Genomic DNA, 19,846 nt, shown 5'->3' with positions numbered 1-19,846 from the left:
GGTTGCACCAACAAGGATTAAGTTTTAACCTGGATTAAATCAAGGTTTATCCATTTATCCAGTAGCACCAAAATTTAAACCTAGTTTAAAGATAATCAGGTTTACATTTAAACTATTCTTTTAATATTGGTTTAAATGTCCACATAAGCTACCCTGAAAATCCAGTTTTCGCGAGAGCACAATTTGAATTTGCTCAGCGAGACACACTGGCAATCAGTAATGATGCTCATTATCCATGCCCTTGGAGCCCTCTAATTCCAGCGTAATAATCAAGGAACACCATGGCCGCAGCAGCACAATGTCGTCATGCAGCACCTGAAAATAGTTCCTGTAGACTAACTTCCAGCAACAAGGTTGAGCTGCAGCAGACAAATTGGTTAGTGACTGGATTATTACGCCTGAATGAGAGTATAGTTCCATGTCAAATCAGCCTAGAAAATCGCCACGTTTCATTTTCCATTAGTCTTATTACACTTTCTAACTTGAGAAGAGACAAGTTTTAAATAGGAAAATTACCGGAAATCTTTGTCACTTTTAAATGTGATGCTAGCAGGCGAGATGCTAATAGTCTAATTCGATTCAATGATCTAGGTTGGAGCTAGAAGTGGTATCGCCAGACTCAGAGAGGCTGGATGAACTGGGGAAAGGTAAAAATCAATTGTTTAACTCAAGGGGAGGTGGAAAATGAGTAATTCCCCAAATGGTGGAACATCCCTTTAAATTCTTATCGAATCGTTTCAGAAGTGCAGTAATCAAATGTTTCTTGTAAACAAAGGGTTTAAATGCAGTTGTTTACTCAATTCCAAACACAATGCAGGTCCATTTCTGTTTAACCCTGTTACCATCAGCACAGTCATTGATTATTTTGAATGCACTGCTCTATGGGTCATATAAAGCCCACCCCATGCCGAATTAGCGATTGTGATTGGTGCCTGGTTTTTGGAACACTGGAAATCTATGACCTCCTTGCACGACTAACCTGCAGAGCAAGGCAAATTCGCTAACAGGTTCATCTGGGTTTTCCCAGGCTATAGGTTAAAATAGTCAATGACCTTTTTTTCTCATCTTAGTCACCTTAGTCTCATCTTATCAACTTATGGCCTCCTTACACCAAAAAACTGGAGTCTTCCCCAAATCTTGTCAAAATTGTTTGGTGTAAGGTGGCCGTAGGTGAAATAAAACAGAGGAGTTGGAGTATCTCAGGAGTATTAGAGTTCTGTGAAAACACACCATCACTGACAGCTCAAGTGCCTTTTATTGGGACCAATGAAATGAGGCATCCATTATCTCATGTGTATGCATGGCATTTGCTACAAAAAAAGCAACAAAACAAACAAAAGTCATGTCTGAGGGCATTAAATACACAGTGAAAATCGCAGGGCGGCTAGACACACATGTGGGGGTGTTTAAAAAAAGGGCTCAGTCCTCATCATCCCAGTCTTTCTTGCCCTGGGGGGCTTTTGGACCTCCGGCAGGCTTTGCCATGATTATCTGTTGTAAGAAAAAGGAGAGGTGTTAGTCCATTTGCAGATGATACAAGACTAATGAAAACAGTAGCAATTCCTTTACTGTAGACTACACCGTTATTCTCCACACTGGCTGTTATGTTTACATTTGAAATCTCCTCAGAAGTAGCTTAAAAAAAAATATATAAAATCATTTGAATTACAGCTTTCATGGATACAAATGGATATTCTCTATAAGTACAGGTCAAATGTAAGAAATGACCATCTCTCTGATTTGATCACATTTAAGGTTTAAGTTATTAGCCAGTGTGAAAACATCTCCAGAGTTGTGCGAGAGCTCAAACCAGCGCAGTGTGTCCGTGAAAGGCAAAGCTGTTTGAAGGCTACCTGTGGAATAATTAAAAGCGGTCTTTTCTATACGTGCAGCATGCATTCACACCGTGTTTTAGTCCACACCCCAAAGTGGAAAGGCTATGTTCAAACTCTATGCTCAAATTTAGTTGAAGATTACACACACTCAGGCATAAGGATACATGTTAGCACGACACTGACATTTCATCAGTACATTCACAATTTAGATATAGCCTAGCTTTTTCAAAACAATGCAGTTAAAATAAATCTACTTTAACGTTTCAAACCATAACAATCCATTAACTCTTCATGTGAATATCAGATAAGACACGTGACCATGCCAGAGAAACACCAAACACTAGTTAACCATGCAGAGTGCTTCTTTCCCCCACTCCACCCAAACACACGCAGGTTAGGTGCACACTTCTAGCAGCAGACCCAACCACCTTTTGTGTTTTTTTCTCCTGCTCTGTTTATTAATGACGCGTGTCAAATTGATCAGGCTCCTCATCCCATTCGTCTTTGTCCCAGTGGCCTCTCTGCTTGGGCGCCCTGGGGCCACCTGCTGGCTTGGCCATAATGATCTGACACATCCAAACACACATTAAAGTCTTAGAAATATGAGGAGCGCAAGTCACAATTCACTGCGTCTCCTAAGAAGGACATCAAGACTGAAAGGAGGAAGACGGGTAACATTTTTGTAAGATGTACACCAAAAAGGAAATAAGAAATGACTGAACCCAGAAGACTGACCTGGTCAACCCGAAGAACAGTGATGGCGGCGTTGGTGGCCAATTTGATGCCCCAGTGTTTCACCACAAAGGGATCCTGGATACCGGCCTTCACCATATCCGTCAGTGCAGGCCCCTCACCCTGAGAGAAATGTTTGTTTGTTTAATGTAAGGCCATTTTAGCAACTATGGCTATTTAATGACCAGTGCATTGTGTGATGTTTAAATATGTTTTTTAAAATCTATGCTAGTAAAATATTCAAAAATTTTCAAAAGGTGGGACCTTAAGAAAGAAATTTATCATAAAGTAAATTTAGAAATGGCTAAAACAAGCAAGTAAGCCATCTGCAAAAAAGCTAAAATTCTATTCAGCTTTTATCGTGGAATTCACCTCGATGTCGACGCCCATGTTACTCTGTCCCTCATGGTGAGCAGCGTAGAGTTTAGAGATGACCTCGTTGGCCTTCACTCCTGAATTTTCAGCCAGGGCTCTGGGCACCACCTCAAAGGCCTCGGCAAACTTTTTGATAGCGTACTGTTCCAACCCCGGGCATGACTGAAACGCAAAAGAACAGGGACCACAAAACCTAAATTACCATCGATCCTCTGGATTGACACAAACAGGTTACTGGGCTGTGAGGCGATAAGATGCCCCAGGCTGTGGTGTATGGCAGTGCTAAAGTGACTGACCTCTCCATAAGATGTGATCTGTTTGGCCAGCTCAATCTCAGTGGCCCCGCCACCAGGCACCAAGCGTTGGTCCTAAAATCAAGGACATCAATCACTTTAAATTGGTCTATACTTACGCACACTGATAAACAATGCTGCTGTGTCATCAGAGATTTGGAGGAGAAACACATCTACAACCCCTAATTTAATCACTTTATGTACATCTGAAAATAATGCTTAACAACTATTCTGAGAAATGTATAATGACACGATGTAAAATTAAAGAGGTGCAGCTCACCCTCACAAGAGCCTTGAAGGTGTTCACTCCATCAGCAACAGCTCTCTCAATGTCATCCATCAGGTTATCTGTGGAGCCCCGAATCACTACAGAGGCGATGGCGTTATCTTCCTTCTCTGTACAGGCAAGTCACGGGGCATCCATCAGAATGAGCACATTTCAAGTTAAAAGCTGCAGACCACTTTTGTAGCTTTAGGTTTGGATCCTTAAGGCTCATTTATGCTCAACAATAAAATAGAGAAATGGAGGAAGGCTTCGTGAGTTAGTACTTGGTGTTCATTTAGTCTGCGTCCTGCACATTTTCTAAAAGCTGACATATACAGACAAAGCGTTTGAAAGGGCTGTATCTAGTTTCATACAGGGAGGATGAATGAGACAAAATGGAGGACATTCGCATTGGCCCCAAATGAAGGGCAGTGAGGGTCATACCGTGTTTAAACACAACCACTTGTGTGTCGCCCACTTCTGAGAGGTAGACACTGTCACAGCGGCCCATTTCCTCTGGTGTGGGTGGCGTCTGCAGAGAGAGTAACAGGTGAGTCTCACACAACCCACTTGCTTTATCAAGAGCACAATGACAAAAAAGCAAATTTGTAAACATAAATTGACAAAGCAACGGAGCTTTCAGATATGACGTGACAGCAGCACTGCTGTACTACGCAACCCATTACTTCCAATGGCCTTCGCTGTGTAAGGACAGTTTTTTTATGCTGCATACGAGCAACATGCAATGATGGCCCGTATCAGCCAACAAAATTGACCATGGCACGCTGTGGCATTTTTTTTTGTGTTTTCACTGAACAGAGTGGCCAGGTTAGCACAAATCGCTTTGAATCTGAAGGGACCATTGGCCATTCCGCTCTGACCTCCCCATGATGAGGTGTGCGATAAAAAGACTTACCACTCTAGGCAGTGCAACTGCTCCAACAGTTTTGCATAACCTCCTCAGGTCCCATTTAGAGTTAAGCCTACAGAGAGAGAGATGACAAATGTTACCAGAGCTAAGCTGATAAGGCACATCGAAAATGTGCCGTCCCGAAAGGCTCACCAGAACACACATTCTGTATAAAAGACTGATAAAAAACAAATATATCAAATGTACTGCACAGTAAAATCAATAGATAACAACTACTAGACAACATTTTCATTTCCCTAAGCAGTGAACTCTCAATCGTTTACAGACAGTAACCTAATTGGTCATCATGCACAGGTAAGTCATAGCATAGTGAAAACATTACGGCTTCCTTTGCCATTGCCTGATAATCTTAACATTAAACATGCCTCAAAATGACGACAATGGGTTGATGTGCTCTTCGCTCACCTAACCACCATGAGGTTGTATTTGTTGGCATAGTGTAGTGCCATGTCTGCAACCTTGCCCCCGGTCACCACCACATTCACGCCGGCGTCAGCAACGGCCTTCACATGGGCCTCCATCATGTCCTCCTCTCCCTTACTGAAGTCCATCAGCTCGCCTGCATTCTTGATCAGCACTGTGCCCTAAACAAAAGGAAGCAGACAAGCACAGGCAAATGTCACATACACAACTAGGGATCGACCAATATGGATTTTTTAGTGCCGATACCAATACCTATTTTTTTCCATCAGCCTTAGACGATGACCAATACAGGCTGCCGATTTTCTTGAGCCGATACTGCTTTTATTTTGCTCCCTCAATTTGCATCATACAAATGACACATAATTAGACAAATGATGATAAATGTTATAAGTCTTAATTTAGAAAAGGAACATTTATTGAACTTATGGATGGGTGCACTGGATATGGTTAACTGTGCAAAATGCTTTCATCAACATCTTACAACACAGCCTTGATGATGCATTGCTTGCGGACATATTATAAGACATAATTCAAGTAATCACAAAATGTCCTTTGTCAACACATTTAAAATCATTCAAGAAAACAATAAGCCTGAAAAGTAGCTATTGAAATAAAGTGCGTGATGTGTCATTTTAGACTGCATGATTTCAATTTTTCTATGTCTATATTTTTCTAAAAAGCTGCCAGATGTGTCAACCACAGAACATAAATCAGCAGAGGAAAATAACGTGGTGTCAGATGTTTCTGTTCTAAACGGCATCAACATAAAAAGGTGTAAAAACGTATCTCAAAGATTTAAAAGTAGCGCAGCACTCTCATATCGCTGTGATGCGCGTGTCCCACTGAGTGGGACAGACCAGACGCACACACAAACTTCTGTTTGGTAGCTGACGAACCACCACTGAACTGGATTGATAATGATAACGTTAGCAAACGGCTCTAAACAAGTAAGGCATACACGGTATGTCTGGTACATGATATACGTTAAGACGAATTAATATTCAACTACACGTCTCATTATTAAAGCTCTGATATCACTGCGATGGCAACTCTGCCCGCTCGAAGGGAGACGCACACACCACACACGTCCAAAACTCAGCCAGGTGGTCGCTGAATAAAACTCCCACAAATATCTCGGAACAACGTCGGCATTACTTAATCATATGATTGACCAGTGTTCGTAACAGCTACCGCTAACGCATGCATACGGATAGCCTACAACTAAGCTATTTGCAGCTCCCTAAATACAATGGCAAGCATGTTTTATATAACAGGCATTCAGGGAGGGAGACGCACACACACACCACACGTGTCCAACACTCAGCCAGGTGGTCGCTGAATAAAACTCCCACAAATACCACGGAACAACGTTGGCATTAGGCTACTTTCATATGACCAGTGTTTGTAACAGCTACCGCATGAATATGGATCCGCATGAATATGGATAGCCTACAACTTAGCTATTTGCAGTTCCCTAAATACAATGGCAAGCAGTTTTATAAACGATCATTAAGCATTAAAAAAAAAGTAGCCTACCTATCTATCATTCGTGTTTTCCATTTGGACCCACAAACTTGCTTCCACCTTCAAAGTGTATGGCAATATTTCAGCTAAGTCAAACAATTAAAAGATGCTTTGAAAGTTTAAAGTTTACTGTTGACTTGAAGAGCAGGCTTACAGCACTCTGCTCGTGGGCGAGGGGCAGTCTGCACGTGAATTGCAGCGTCTCCAGCAACACAGAGCTGCCTGTGGACGCCTGTATGTAAATAATGCGGGGAAATAACTATCGGCGAATGCAGCGGCTTATCAGCCGATGCCGATACACGTAAAAAAGGCAAATATCGGCCCGCCGATATATCGGTCGATCCCTATGACACAACAATTTAGAGTGCAAGTCAACAGCAGCAAAATGTACTTTGGACAAATAGAACTGCCTTGGCAAAGTGTTTTTTGATTGCTGGCATGTATTCCATGCTGTTATGACAACCTGAGGGTGATTAGACACTAGGCCATGCCGTGTTATGCTATGCCTGTGATATGGGTAAAGAGTTTAATTGGTGACGTTAGAGAGATTACCATAGACCATGAAAATAAAACAAAACTCTGCCAAAGCCTGCGAGTTGAATTATTTGTTAAGTACAGTCGACTTAAACATGATTTTCCAGCTGGAGTTGACCTGAATTACTGTAAATTCAAACAGCAGCTGAGAGTAACTTAAGAAATCACAAAGCAAGGTGCAATTGTCAGCAGTCACCTAAACTGGCATCAAAGTCACCTAAATTGACACTTATCAGGACTTCTCTTACTGACGTGTGAAAGGCAGGACATTAACTGCTGCATAAAATGGCCGGGAGAAAAAAAAAATATATATTTTCCAGAATTTTTCCAAACTGATTACCTGTTCTTTAAGGACACTACATTTAAGCTTTACTACGTTCGATATTATTTGTGCATCTGCAACTTTATATTTACTACAATGAGCAAAACTTCCAGGACTTTGAAGACTGTTGACCCCAAACTTCTATACTTTCCGAGGGCTCAGGAAAGTATAAGTATTTCCATACTCAAGACTCTCCAGACCAAGCTCACAAACCATGTATTTCACAAGAGAATCACCAGACAAAGCCAAAGCTGCAGTGCTACCTCTGGTGGACAAACTGTGCAATGACAACTATGATAATTCAGTCCAATGATGAAGCTATTTGGCTTTCCTTTATCTAATAGTAATTTAAAAAAGAAAAAGAAAGAGATAAGCCATTGTAAAGTGCAATACTTGACAGATCAGCAATTAGCTTCCAGTGGTTGATCATTTTGGTTGAATAGGCTGACTTATTGGTTGGACTCAAGTTACATGGTTAAAGTTAAAGCGATGGTTCGGAGTAATTTCACCCTAGGGTCCTTTGCACCATGATCCCGAGCCAAACACCCTCCCAGAACCTGTTTTCCCTTGGTCGGACCCTGGTCGAGTAGCGCTGTCAGAAACTAATGAGTTTCTGCAGTCGTAATGGTACCAACTTTTATCTCGTAAATTACCCCACTAATAATGCCCTGAATGGTACGAAACTTCTACAGTAGTACAACCATGTTCTTTACTCATAATCACAATATAATGCATCTGCAGTATGTGCTATTATAGGTAATAAGACTTATTTCAGTTATCCAAGTTATTTAACTTCACTTGGTTACTTGGTTGAAGTTATTTAACTTCACTTGGTTTCCTTATTTTAGCCTATTGGTGATATTTTTCTGGGGTTGAGGAAATAACAGAAAAGGCTAATGGACCCTCCCCAAACCATGAATAATCGTGATTACAATTTTCAAAACAAAAATATTTTCGCCATAATCGAGCAGCACTATTCAGTCTTAGACATAAATAAAGCACATCAGTAGTTTTCTTGCTAGTGTACTTCACTTACCTTTGTCTCGGTCACCATGCAGTCAAATGGACAAGAATATGCGGCAATCTTGGCGTCTTTGACAGTTGTGACGTCTCCCTCCGTTTCCTTCTTGAAGACCATTCCATGAAGCACAGAGGAGGAATGGAGTCCACTGCCCTGGATAGTCAGAACAACAAGCATGAACACAGTTACACACAAAAGAAGCAGAGGCCCAGGTGTGCAAAGCTATATGGTCCATCCAACAACCACTTACCAGAATTTTGCATGTTCTGACATTATCCACATTGAAACTGCCAGATTCGGTGTAGACAGATACTGTAAGTAAAATGAAACTTGGGTAAGTGGCTAGCAATTTCATAGGATGAGTCAGCAATCTTGAGAACACCATGTCATGACAGTATTTTTATCTTTTTTAAACAAAACCAACAGTTGGGTACATGGATTCTTCACCTCATCTGACATGAAATAATTAAAAAGCAACCCTGAAGACTGACCCCAGGTTCCTCTGGAGGAATAGCTTTTTCAGAACTTAAATGATGCCCTCTTTACCGTCCCCTAAACAACTAATGTGGCAGACTTACTACAGGCCTGTGCGATGAGGTTAGCCAGGAAGTCTTCATTGCCATACTGCTTGCTCATGACAGCTGTGCGAATCATGGCTGTGGCCACGTCAATGTCACGCAAGTTAATGTCTGAGGAGCTCACACAGTTGGGTAGAATCTCCACTGCCTTCTTGCATGCCATCTCGTAGCCCTCGATGACCTGCACACAAGAAGAAATTCTTTGGATTTAGAGACTTGAGAACACCCAAAATACCTTAGATGCAGAGCTTTATGAAGGTGAAAGGAAAGAATCTTCTGGCACATGTACAACCGGTAGCTATATGCTATTCATCAGCTGTAAATGTATATTATAGTTTTCATCACTACCATTTTTCTACATGAATTCAGCCCAGGAACAATAGCAAAGCCAACATAACATAACACTTTCATCACTTAATCAACCATCTCTGTAGAATGGGAGGAGCTGGATCCCTGCCCATGGCCCACAACTAGTGTCTGGTAAGGCTGCAACTAAAGATCAGTTCCATAGTCGATTCATCTGCCTTTGATTAATCGAGAAGTTGTTTGATCAATAAAATGCCAGAATATGGTGAAAAGATGTCGATCATTGTTTGTTTCCCAAGCCCAAGATGAGGTCTTCAATTGCCTTGTTTGTCCACAGACCAAAGGTATTTAGTTCACGTTCATAGAGGAGTGAGTAAAGCTGAAAATGTTTAAGTTTAAGAGGCTACAATCAAAATAGTTGCCGATTAATTTAGCCAACAACTAATCGATTACTTGAATTTATCATTGCAGCCCTAGCGTCTGGATAACCTGTACCTCAGTCACTGAGAGGCCCATCCTCAGCAGCTCTTCAGCATGTTCGAGAAGGGCTCCGGCAAACACCATGACAAAGTTGGTGCCCTCCCCGATCTCATCTTCCTGCATGGTGGATGCCATCACCAGCATCTTGGCTGCAGGGTGCTGAACCTGAAATGGACAAGTCAGTTGAGACTTATTAACCAATGAATTAATCTTTAGTGACAACTACAGCAGAGAAATGTCATGTTTTGTGCATGTTTTGTATCATTGCATGTACTGTTCACTCCCCATCACATGCATTCAACGGGTTACCTCAAGCTCTCTCAGAATGGTCGCAGCATCGTTGGTAACAAGAAGTTTCTCCAGGTGGTTGATGACCATTTTATTCATGCCTAAAACAGCAAAATTAAGCAGGTGAGCAAAGGTGACAAAGCTCTGTCCAGTCCACACCTTTTCAACCCAGTCACCTATCTGAACATCAAATTCTGAACCCATGTATCAATTTATAGTATTCTTAATGAAGGCTATTCAACTATATTTGAAGCTATTGTTTTAAACTAATGTAGTGTTATTAAGTTGCTTTACAGAAGCTTCTGCCAAATATATCATAAACATACATATCTTTGGCAAACAATCTTAGAAAGCTGAGGTCAAGCATGAGTCAATAGTTGACAGGGTTCTCAACGGACTTACCATTCGGTCCATAGGCGGTCCTTGTGGTCTGTGCAAGTTCTTTGCATGCTTGAATATTACGGAATACTGCTTCTTCAAGTCCAGAATAGTGCTGAAATGGCACGAATACATTCACGTAACGTTACACATCGCATCTGCAACATGGTCTATAGCCGACCATAAGAGCAGTTCCATAAAGTAACGTTAACGTATTAGGTGGTCACACATCATAAGGCCAACGCCTTACACCCATTCAATCAATGCACCAAGGTTCCCTTGTCAAAATAGGATTGTCAGGATGCAAGTCAATATAGCGTAATTTCCCAAAGAATATTACAAACCAATTACAATAACAATGATCGCAAAAACGTACAAAATCACTAACGTTACATGCTACACCCTATCATCCAGTGGTAATTGTTAGTCATTGTAGAGCTAACGTTAGCTAACATTGTCTACTGAGTGCTACTTTGCTAGCTGCTAGGTAGATAATATAAGCCTGCAGTTTCAAGACAACTAAGTTCATTAATGACCATTTAAATATCAAAAGACAATACAAAATAGTTCTAAAGTATTTAAATAGAACACATTATAAATATGTTTAGCCAATCGCATGTCGATGAAAAGGCAACAAAGACAGCTCGCCTATGTACTTTACGGCCTAACGTTAGCTAACTAGCTAGCTAACGTTCTAGAGGCTTCCACATGACAGTAAACCGGCTAACACCCCCTCAACAGACGCTAGGTACCGGCGATTTCCCCTCAAAAAGGGAAATGATCAGTATTCATTAACTTACCTTGGCGCCATCCTTTAACATCTGAGCAAATCCCGGAGCCTTAGGTACGTGAAGGGCCATTTTTGCAGATTAATAGCCCCTATGCCACCAAATGTTACTGATGCTGTGTGAGCTTTACCGCAAGGCGCACATGCAGCTCAGGGAAGAGAGAACAGACCTCATGCATCGACAAACAAAATACCGATTTCCTGTTAGGCAACCTAGCAGAATATCGAAACATCGATTTGCTAAATCTTGTGTACAGAAAACTACCAATCTGTTGCTGTTTTCACATATTGGACAATGTACACAATAAGATATGCACGTTTTAAATAACTAATAGGCTATATTGATCAAGTAGCCTAGGCTGAAATATTTACCAAAACCTAGTCGTGTGTAGGCTAGGATGAAGTCATCCTACACCAAGACTTTGACAAGATTTGGGAAATATTCTTGAAAGATTGGAGTCAGTAGGCTACAGCAGCTTGAATTGGGGGCATTAAAAAGACTCCAATCTTTCAAGAATCTTTCCCAAATCGTGTCAAAGTCTTCGGATGTATGGATTAGCTGCAACTGCACAAAACTGAAACAGATCACATCAATATAAAAAAAAAGCCTACAGTTTTAGGCTATGCCACAATTTAAAGAGATAGGCCTAAATAAAGACTCAGAAAAAAATAAGCCAGCCTTTCCTCAAGCAATTAGCAGGGTCTCTTTCTGGGCGACTGCATCACTGCACAGTTATTCCAGTGTGTGTCACTCAAAGCTGATTGGAGCTATGGACATTTTTCATGCCTAAAGTCATGCCATCTGAGTCATTTAATTGGTACCCGACGGACAAGGGTATAGAAGCAGCATTCCAATATTGTCAGCCCCTTATTGTCGTGTTGTAGCCTATCCAAGCAGGCACACATTTGGGCTGTAGGCTATGGATTCCTCATCCACGGAGCTTGCGTGGGCATTTTGAAAATTCAGAGTGCAATGGCTGCAACTGTCCGAGCTTTCTAAATATAAATCTATATTTATATTCATAAAAGCTGCACAACGCACGACAGAAAAACTTCACCCTTGGATTTGTGATTAAGAGACAATAGGTAGCCTAGCCATTTACGAAAGTTTGGACCAGTCCCGTCTCTGCTAGCCTACACATCATAGACAGAAGACAAAGCCAGGCAGGCAACAAGAAACTTTTCTATGTGGCCAAAAAACAATAGACCACCTAAAAACTTCGTTTCCAGCTACGAAATTCTTCTAATCTAAGTTTGTATTGTCAGGTAAGCTTGCATGGCTTCATCTTTACTGTGATTTTTTTTCAGATGGAATTGTTACATTTAACCTATAACTTGCCTGACTTTCCCTTATGATAGCCTACTCGCCCTTCGATTTTGCATGTTCTGTAATGTAGCCGAAGACGTGCATGATTGTAATAACCTATGAAAAGTCAACGAAATTCCCAATTAGTTGTCTGTCGTATCCTTCATATCAAATAGGTGGTTGGAATAGCCTTAATAGTCCTACGAAAAGAGTCTGAGGGACATATGTGTCAGATTTTATGATATTGACTCTTTCTCTGCCAGGGAATAAATGATCACCTCAGCAAGACGAGTCTCTCCAGATAAACCTGAAGTTAGAATCGCCTTCAGTCTCGACAACTCAGGTAACGGTCATTATTTTCAACACGTTCAAATAGAGGAGTAGGTTAACCCTAACGTTTGTTTAAAAAGCTAAAAAGTTGGGCTATGAAAAAGTTGTAGGCTACTTTTTTTTCCTCCTCTCATCGCACACAAGTAACAGTGCACGCACGCCATTCCCCGCACCGAAACAGCTAGGCCTACTGACCAAATCCACTACGAGCCAATAATGCCGTACCAATTTAACTTTTGTCATTCTTCGGCGGGAGGACAGGTGCTCTCTCTATTTCTGTAGACCTTCGGCATCTTAAAAACAACGTATCTACCTAGCCACACAGTCAGCAGCGCTGTCAGAGTGTTATACAGCTATTCAGGCAAATAGCTGGAGGGCAGCTGCAGCTCTGTCTCAGCAGCATCGGGTTTCCCACACTGGTGCGTGATTCACTTGTTTGCTTTTAGAACACTGGCCTATATTTAAAAGCGTTTAACGCTGCCCCCTTCCCTTTTCTCTTTATCTCTTGCATTAGTGCCATGGTAGCCTACTGCAGTGTCTGGGTTTGGTTCTTTCAGCCTTTTAACCTGGCTGATCCTGAGGGATTCTGTTTTTTTCCACAGACGTGTTTAGATCTGTAAAAGATATCATAAGATGTATAACATATCACTAGTATGTAATAACACAAAAGTCGATGATCTGAAAGTGCTTGAGAGGGAAATTAAAGCATTTAGATGCATTTGTAAACTTTGCACTGTTTATTAACATCCTGCAGTGCCCATAACACAGGGCCACATGACATCAGTGGATTCTGGACATGTGTGAGAACATGACATTCTTGACATGACAGCCACAAGCACTAACCACCTGTCTGTCTGTTGTCTCATGGGCATTGCCAACTTTGTTTACATGTGTCCTCTGTCAAATTATACTTGTTTGTTAATGCATGGTAATATTAGAAATGTATTTTAACTAGGCTTGCCAAAAAAGTCGCAAGTCAATACTGTCACTTGATCAATTGAATGTAGATAGATTGTGGACCTAAACTTCGATGATGAAAAAAATGTTTCTTGATATCTTCCCAGAGGTATCTGAAAACATCTAGGCTTACAGTATAAGCTTGTCCTTCCAGGCCTTAGTGCAGATGGACACAGAAAAGGAAGCATGTACATAGGTTATGCGTGTCACTTTCTACTTATGCAAATGCAGGCATAATCCACCTTGTGAAAGGGATGAAAATGTCCTCACCCTGACTTTGAAATGAAATGCATGACCATAGCTCCGGTAACCTCCTCCCCCTGCTCTTCTGTTCTCTCTAGAGTTAAATGACGCAGAGGAAGCCCTCCCAACCTTTCCTGACCTTGAACAGCGTCTTCAGGTAACCATGGCAATGTCAAAACAGTGACATGTGTCAGTAACACAGCTAGTGAGTGTTAGTACAGTTGAGAGTTGTTTTTAAAGGACTATAAAAAAAAAAAAAAAAAAAAAAACTTGCTATTGCAAGGGAAACTATTTTAATCACTTTAAGTGAACACAGGGATTTCATGCGACACATGTTTTGGAGATTCAAGGATGAATCTTGTCCCTCAGGCTTGTGGCTGGCTTGGCTATTGATAGTGCGGGAGCCTGGAAATAGTCTTGCTCGCTTGCACAACCTGCTGCAATAGCCTATTCCCGCTCATAAGATTAATGGGGAAATGACTTGAAAGTGCCCACGGGATAGGAAAGGGGGGGAGGGGGGTGGCTTGTGTGACTATATGTGTGGCTTGTGATTGATATATGTCTAAGTCCCAATATCATGAACATAATGATCTCATGCTACTTTTAGAGAGAAGCTGAACTCTTTGTGGCTGTTGTATTTAGCCCTGGATTAATGGAAGGACACCCTTCAGAGTATTTATTCTTAAATGTTATAACACCATACAGGGTTGCATTACTTTGATGTTCAAGATATTCAGATTGGGGTTCTTTACTATTATTACTACACTTTGGTATTTTCACTGATAGTTGCTATTCTAAGAGTACACTGATGTTTCTGGGTCATGTCATGTGGTAATGTTTTCTGGATGTACTGTAAGAATCTCACTCCCTGGGTAAGGACATTTAGGGGAGATCAGATTGGGGACTTGAGGACTCTCTCCCGTTCTTGGTCCGCACTCACACTGCATACTAACTGTACCCAGGCACGGTTGAGCTGCTGTGCTTTAGAATCTTTGCATAGACGCGATCATAAAGCCCAACCGTACCGTGCCCGAGTCCACCTCCTCAAGCAGACCCGGGCATGGATAAGTGTACCGTGCCTGGGCCAAGCCTCTACCAAGTCTTGACTGAATGAGTAAATAACGGTGCCCAATCCAAAGAGCTGACGAATCCACCTGTTCAATATTATTATATACAATTCTCTGACTGTACCACTGGGGGGCAGTAAAATGCTTATGATTCCAGACTGGCCAGTATGTAGGTGCTGCTGACCAAGTGCCAAATCTTCTGTCATGCAGATATTTTTTATCTTCAGAGGTTCCAGTCAGGGGTGACAAATGCTGAAATGGCAGATGTCTGCCTTAAAGAACATTGATTAGAAATCTTCGTAATCTGGTAATTCGTGTAGAGTTAACCATTTTCACTTTTCTGATGTCTCACTCACAACAACAATGCAGGTTTGCCTTCAAAACTTGTTTCAGTGTTTGTTTAAGGACAGCTTTAGGAAGAACAGTTATGCTTATGCCAGAGATAGAAACAATGGTTAGGTGCATAGTCCCAACTTGAAGTGTTTGAGACCTTTGGTCGGCTTTAGCTGAGAGGACTGAGTCTCATTAACCACAGCGGGTTTAACTCTCAACCAAAACCCACAAAATATGTGTCAAGTCATGCAGTTACAATGCATGTTTTTCTTCTAATCAAAAAGCCAGTCTGAAAGCTTTGCTTGTGTCCATTTCTGTGTCATATGGGTGTGTATCTCTTAAGTGCGTCTGAAGCAGGGACAGTTCTTCCCCATTAAGTAATATTCTTTAAGGCTAATAAGATCCTAATGATGAGACATGCTCTGTTCATATTTTCCTGTAACCCCAGACAACCCCAGAGTACCTATAATAATCTACATGTATTGAACAGTCTACAGAGCAATGGCTATCTGGTTAAAGCAATTTTACAAAGCCGAAATGGGGCGGGAAAAAGGGAATTAGATTTGAGGAAAGCAATCTGGTGTGGAAATCTGTCAGAGTTTGCCATGACTCATTGTGAAAGCAGAAGTCCAGATGGACCAAAAAAAGAAAATGGCCATTCCAACAACAATACCTCATCATGAGTTGCAAATTATCACAGATTTATACCAACATGTATTCAGTAGGTTATGCATGAATATTAAGCGAACAGCTTCTTTTTGAGATGGTTTGTAAAATACAAATGATTTAGGTATGGCACATTTTTGGATGATTGGATGATGGATGATTGAGCACTCTCAGTGCTGGTATGCATTTGGGATTAAAACACATTGCGCAATCATATAGGCTACCCAACATGGACTCTCATTGTAAAAAGTATGCATTTATTGCAACTTGAGCCTCAATGAATCGTTTATATTCCTGATAAAATCTCCCACTCAGTGCATTTTTCTTTGTAACCGGTCCTATGTTTCTTCTGTTCTCAGCCAGTACTGCCATGTCAGTCTTTGAAGGAGTCAGTCCAAGTCTACAAGGATCATTGCAAGATGGCCAAAGAATTCCGCGAAGTCAAAATAGAAATTGCTCAGCTTGAGGACAGAAAGTAAGTTGAGTGGGTGAGTGGGTGAAAGGTGAACGTTTTTTTCCCCCTTTTTCGACTAGACTGCTGGACCAGTGTCTTGGGAAACCTTTGCTCACAGGAAGTGCACATTTTGGCAGAGGTTTGGGATGTTTGACTGTCGGATGTTTCATTTGGTGTTTAGGCTACAGTTTACTGGAACTGGATTTTTGCAATGTTGTCTCTCAAATCAGGGTCAAGGTTTCTGATCAAGTTTAACCATGTAAACACTGTCCATCTGTCCAGATCGCATACCATAGATAAATGTTGATGTTAAAGAATTCCACAGTTTCATTCAGTCTAGACCTGTTCTTTTATTTTTCCATATTATGAAATGGAAATTGAGACATGTTAAGACCTCAAACAGATCACATCACACTTACCCACAGAGAAAGATGTCTTTTGCTTCAGTCAGTCTCGGAACAAGCCCATCTGTTTTTTGCTTCTAATGAAGTCATGTGTAACTCAAACACAACTGCTGAGGTCATCACACTGGCGTCCAGTTGTCATGGGACAGTAAAACAAATATTCACACAGCTAAACAATAACAGACAAGGCACTTACAGCAAGAGCATGTCATAATCTGCATGGATATATATCCTTCTGCCAATCATCTCACTGACAGACAGACAGACAGACAGACAGACAGACAGACAGACAGACAGACAGATAGATAGATAGATAGATAGATAGATAATGTTCTCCCTTTATAATTATGTAATAGGACCTTATGCCACATTCCACATTGAATGACCAGGGGATTTCCTAACAGCTAATACTTCATTGTTCAAAAATAGTTGTGTGTAATCATGGCAGACCTATACTGTAAATATAATGGAAGTTTTCTCTTCTTATTTCTCTCTTATTTCTGGGTAATTAAATTTCACATTCACTGCAAAGTTTAAATGTTGTATAATTGTATTTTATGATTAAAAAGTACTACTGGAGGTAGTGGCTCACGTCATAAATAACTCATCAGTATGCTTCCCTTTTCTTTTGTTCTGTCTGGATTCCTGTAGTTTCTGTGTGTGTGTGTGTGTGTGTGTGTGTGTGTGTGTGTGTGTGTGTGTGTGTGTGTGTGTGTGTGTGTGTGTGTGTGTTTACTTGCTTAAAAGAGCCTTTTACCATAAAACCATCGCCTTCATTATAAATATTATAAAAACAATATGGACAATTGGCAGAGAAATGATACACTGTTATTATCCCATACATTTCTCCTACTGATCTTATATATAAGTAGAGCTAAAATTGCCATTTCTCTGTCAGTGTGATCCTGGACTATTGTCAAAGGATCATTGACAAAAACAATGTGGCAAAAAAGCATAAGAGCATCAGAGATATCTCTCTGCTCTTATGAATATGTAGATCTCAGTGGCCAGCTAAGGACCTCATGACCATGGCTAGTAATGCTTTCCACTGAATCTGTAGCTATACAAAGAAAGAGGAAATGGCCCTGCCAACCAAGAGCACTAGTTTTTACACAACAAGATAGCTCATCACATGACAAGAATTTTTTCCCCCAGTTTTACAAAGCTCTGAATGGTAGACAATGAATGGTCAATGATTGATATGAAATGATCTGGAATCCGTCCACGCTTGCCACGAAATGACTTGTAGCTCAACTCCAAAAAGCAGCGCTGTGCTCTCCTTCTGCCAAGTCCAAAGGCCTCGTGTGGAGGGAACTGCACTGCAGTCTGGCCTCGTGCCACATTAGGTCACTGCTCAAAAGCTTTGTTTACATGAGGCCGAGCTGAGAGAAAGTCCACTGCCCGATTATCTAGTGTGGGAGTTACAGTGTGTCAGCTCCAGACCTGACATGGCAGAGACTGATCATTGTTCCAGGGGAATAGTTATCTATTTATGCTGTTTTTTGTTTCGGAGGGTTATTTGAAGCACAAACATCTCATTTATGGGACACATTTCACTACAGCGTGGACCCATTTATTATGATCCATCATATTTTTTTTGGCAAATACATGGATGTAAATCAGCTATTGCTGTATTTGTTTATGGACATTTTGTACATTATTCATTTCAACTAAATTTATTTCCACTTTGGTCTAGGAACCCAATATTTGGTAAGATTTGTCTGTGAAAAGCAAAACCCGTGAGAGCAATACCTTCTTGGTCCCAATATCTTCAATACCTTTTTAACAGACTCATTCTGGCCTTTCAAAAGAAAAACAACAAAAACATACATTTTGGTAAAAACAGCTTATGGAAAACCACTCATTTGTAGTAATCCACATAACTGCATCTCCACGTTTTATTTCTGCCTTCCAGGAAAGAGCTACGAGGGGAGCTGGTGGATGATGACAGGATGACCATAGAGATTGCCCGGCTCAAGGAGGAGTTTCGGGTCCTGGCTGAGGAGAACCGCACCTTGATCACAGTCCATATGGAGCGGGCCCAGCAGTTGGAGACGTTGCGGGGGGTCAGTCAAAAGAGGCAGGGGTCGTCGTGACCCGTGACCTCCACACGTCACTGAGTGGTGCGGCGGGGTCAGTCTGCTCAGGGACTTGTGGAGGCTCACCAAGGGGGCTTCGAAATGTGGTCCAAATGGCATTATCTGTGGCTGTAACTCTGGCATCGTCCCAGTGCATATGTTTTGTGACCACTGGAACGTCTGTCCTGTCTATATTATGTCTCATCATGTTTTTGAGTAAGGTCTTCTGTCAGCCTGGGGCCATCCCAGCACTGGTTCCTGACAGCATTGGGTCAGATTTCATGTATTTCTTCCAAAATAATAATATTTTATGTTTTTCTGATAATTAAAGGTCTGGCATAACAGTAACGTTGGTTGTGAAATTGTTACTGATCAATAATTGGAAGAAATGGAAACAGTAGAAGGGATTTGACTGGTTGACACAGACATGTTTAAGAGGCATAGGCAATACTACACCAGGCAAAATGTATACTTTCTTTTCATTCGCTCCAGTGTAGCTTTGTTTGAGGAGATTCCATTCACAATCCAATCAATGTATTTGTTCTGAATTCCATCATTTACTTTGATCAGTGTACATCCTGCAGCAGGTGTTTTTTTCCCCCAGGTGCTATGTATATGTTTAATGAAATCTCAAATAAATGTTCAATAAAAAGTTTTATTCTGCATCCAAATGTCTTGGAAGGGATGGGTGACAAAGTGAGGTGGAATGGAGAGACAATGTTCACAAAACCATAAACTGCATAAGAGAAATCAGTGTTTTGTAATGCTTGCCTGGTAGGCTATATTGTTACAAAACACGCACACTGAGTTTGAAACGTGTGCTCAACTTCAGCTGCTTAAAAATAATCTCAACTGAAAAAGATAAGTAAACGTTTTTCTTTTCACCCACGCGTTTTACACAGACAACAGCCAATTGCAGTGCAGACCGTGCCTATG

The 19,846-nt window shown here is 41.2% G+C and overlaps 2 protein-coding genes across 3 annotated transcripts; one reads left to right on the top strand and one right to left on the bottom strand.

Annotated features, from left to right (window-relative positions):
* Positions 1 to 1,236: 1,236 nt before the first annotated feature.
* On the bottom strand, positions 1,237 to 11,249 carry cct8 (chaperonin containing TCP1, subunit 8 (theta)). 2 transcript variants are annotated; one of them, XM_048232018.1, is made up of 16 exons: positions 11,086 to 11,249; positions 10,310 to 10,400; positions 9,929 to 10,008; positions 9,635 to 9,784; positions 8,834 to 9,014; positions 8,506 to 8,567; positions 8,271 to 8,408; positions 4,837 to 5,015; positions 4,417 to 4,483; positions 3,945 to 4,032; positions 3,516 to 3,631; positions 3,239 to 3,310; positions 2,940 to 3,104; positions 2,571 to 2,690; positions 2,264 to 2,401; positions 1,237 to 1,491 (listed from the first exon to the last, which is right to left on the bottom strand). In XM_048232018.1, exons 1-15 carry the CDS (start codon positions 11,143 to 11,145, stop codon positions 2,294 to 2,296), a joined length of 1,677 nt encoding a protein of 558 aa, XP_048087975.1. In that variant the 5' UTR covers positions 11,146 to 11,249; the 3' UTR covers positions 1,237 to 1,491; positions 2,264 to 2,293. The 2 variants fall into 2 exon arrangements, with proteins under 2 accessions (XP_048087975.1, XP_048087985.1); XM_048232028.1 differs by lacking the exon at positions 2,264 to 2,401 and having other exon boundaries at positions 11,086 to 11,248.
* Positions 11,250 to 11,690: 441 nt separating this feature from the next.
* On the top strand, positions 11,691 to 19,568 carry map3k7cl (map3k7 C-terminal like). Its single transcript, XM_048232037.1, has 5 exons — positions 11,691 to 12,338; positions 12,642 to 12,721; positions 14,007 to 14,065; positions 16,334 to 16,449; positions 18,748 to 19,568. Exons 2-5 carry the CDS (start codon positions 12,649 to 12,651, stop codon positions 18,926 to 18,928), a joined length of 429 nt encoding a protein of 142 aa, XP_048087994.1. The 5' UTR covers positions 11,691 to 12,338; positions 12,642 to 12,648; the 3' UTR covers positions 18,929 to 19,568.
* Positions 19,569 to 19,846: the final 278 nt, after the last annotated feature.

The sequence above is a fragment of the Alosa alosa genome, chromosome 2, assembly GCF_017589495.1.
Source record: "Alosa alosa isolate M-15738 ecotype Scorff River chromosome 2, AALO_Geno_1.1, whole genome shotgun sequence".
NCBI lineage: Eukaryota > Metazoa > Chordata > Actinopteri > Clupeiformes > Clupeidae > Alosa > Alosa alosa.
Note: the sequence above shows the minus strand (reverse complement) of the source record. Positions and strands in the feature narration are given on the sequence as shown.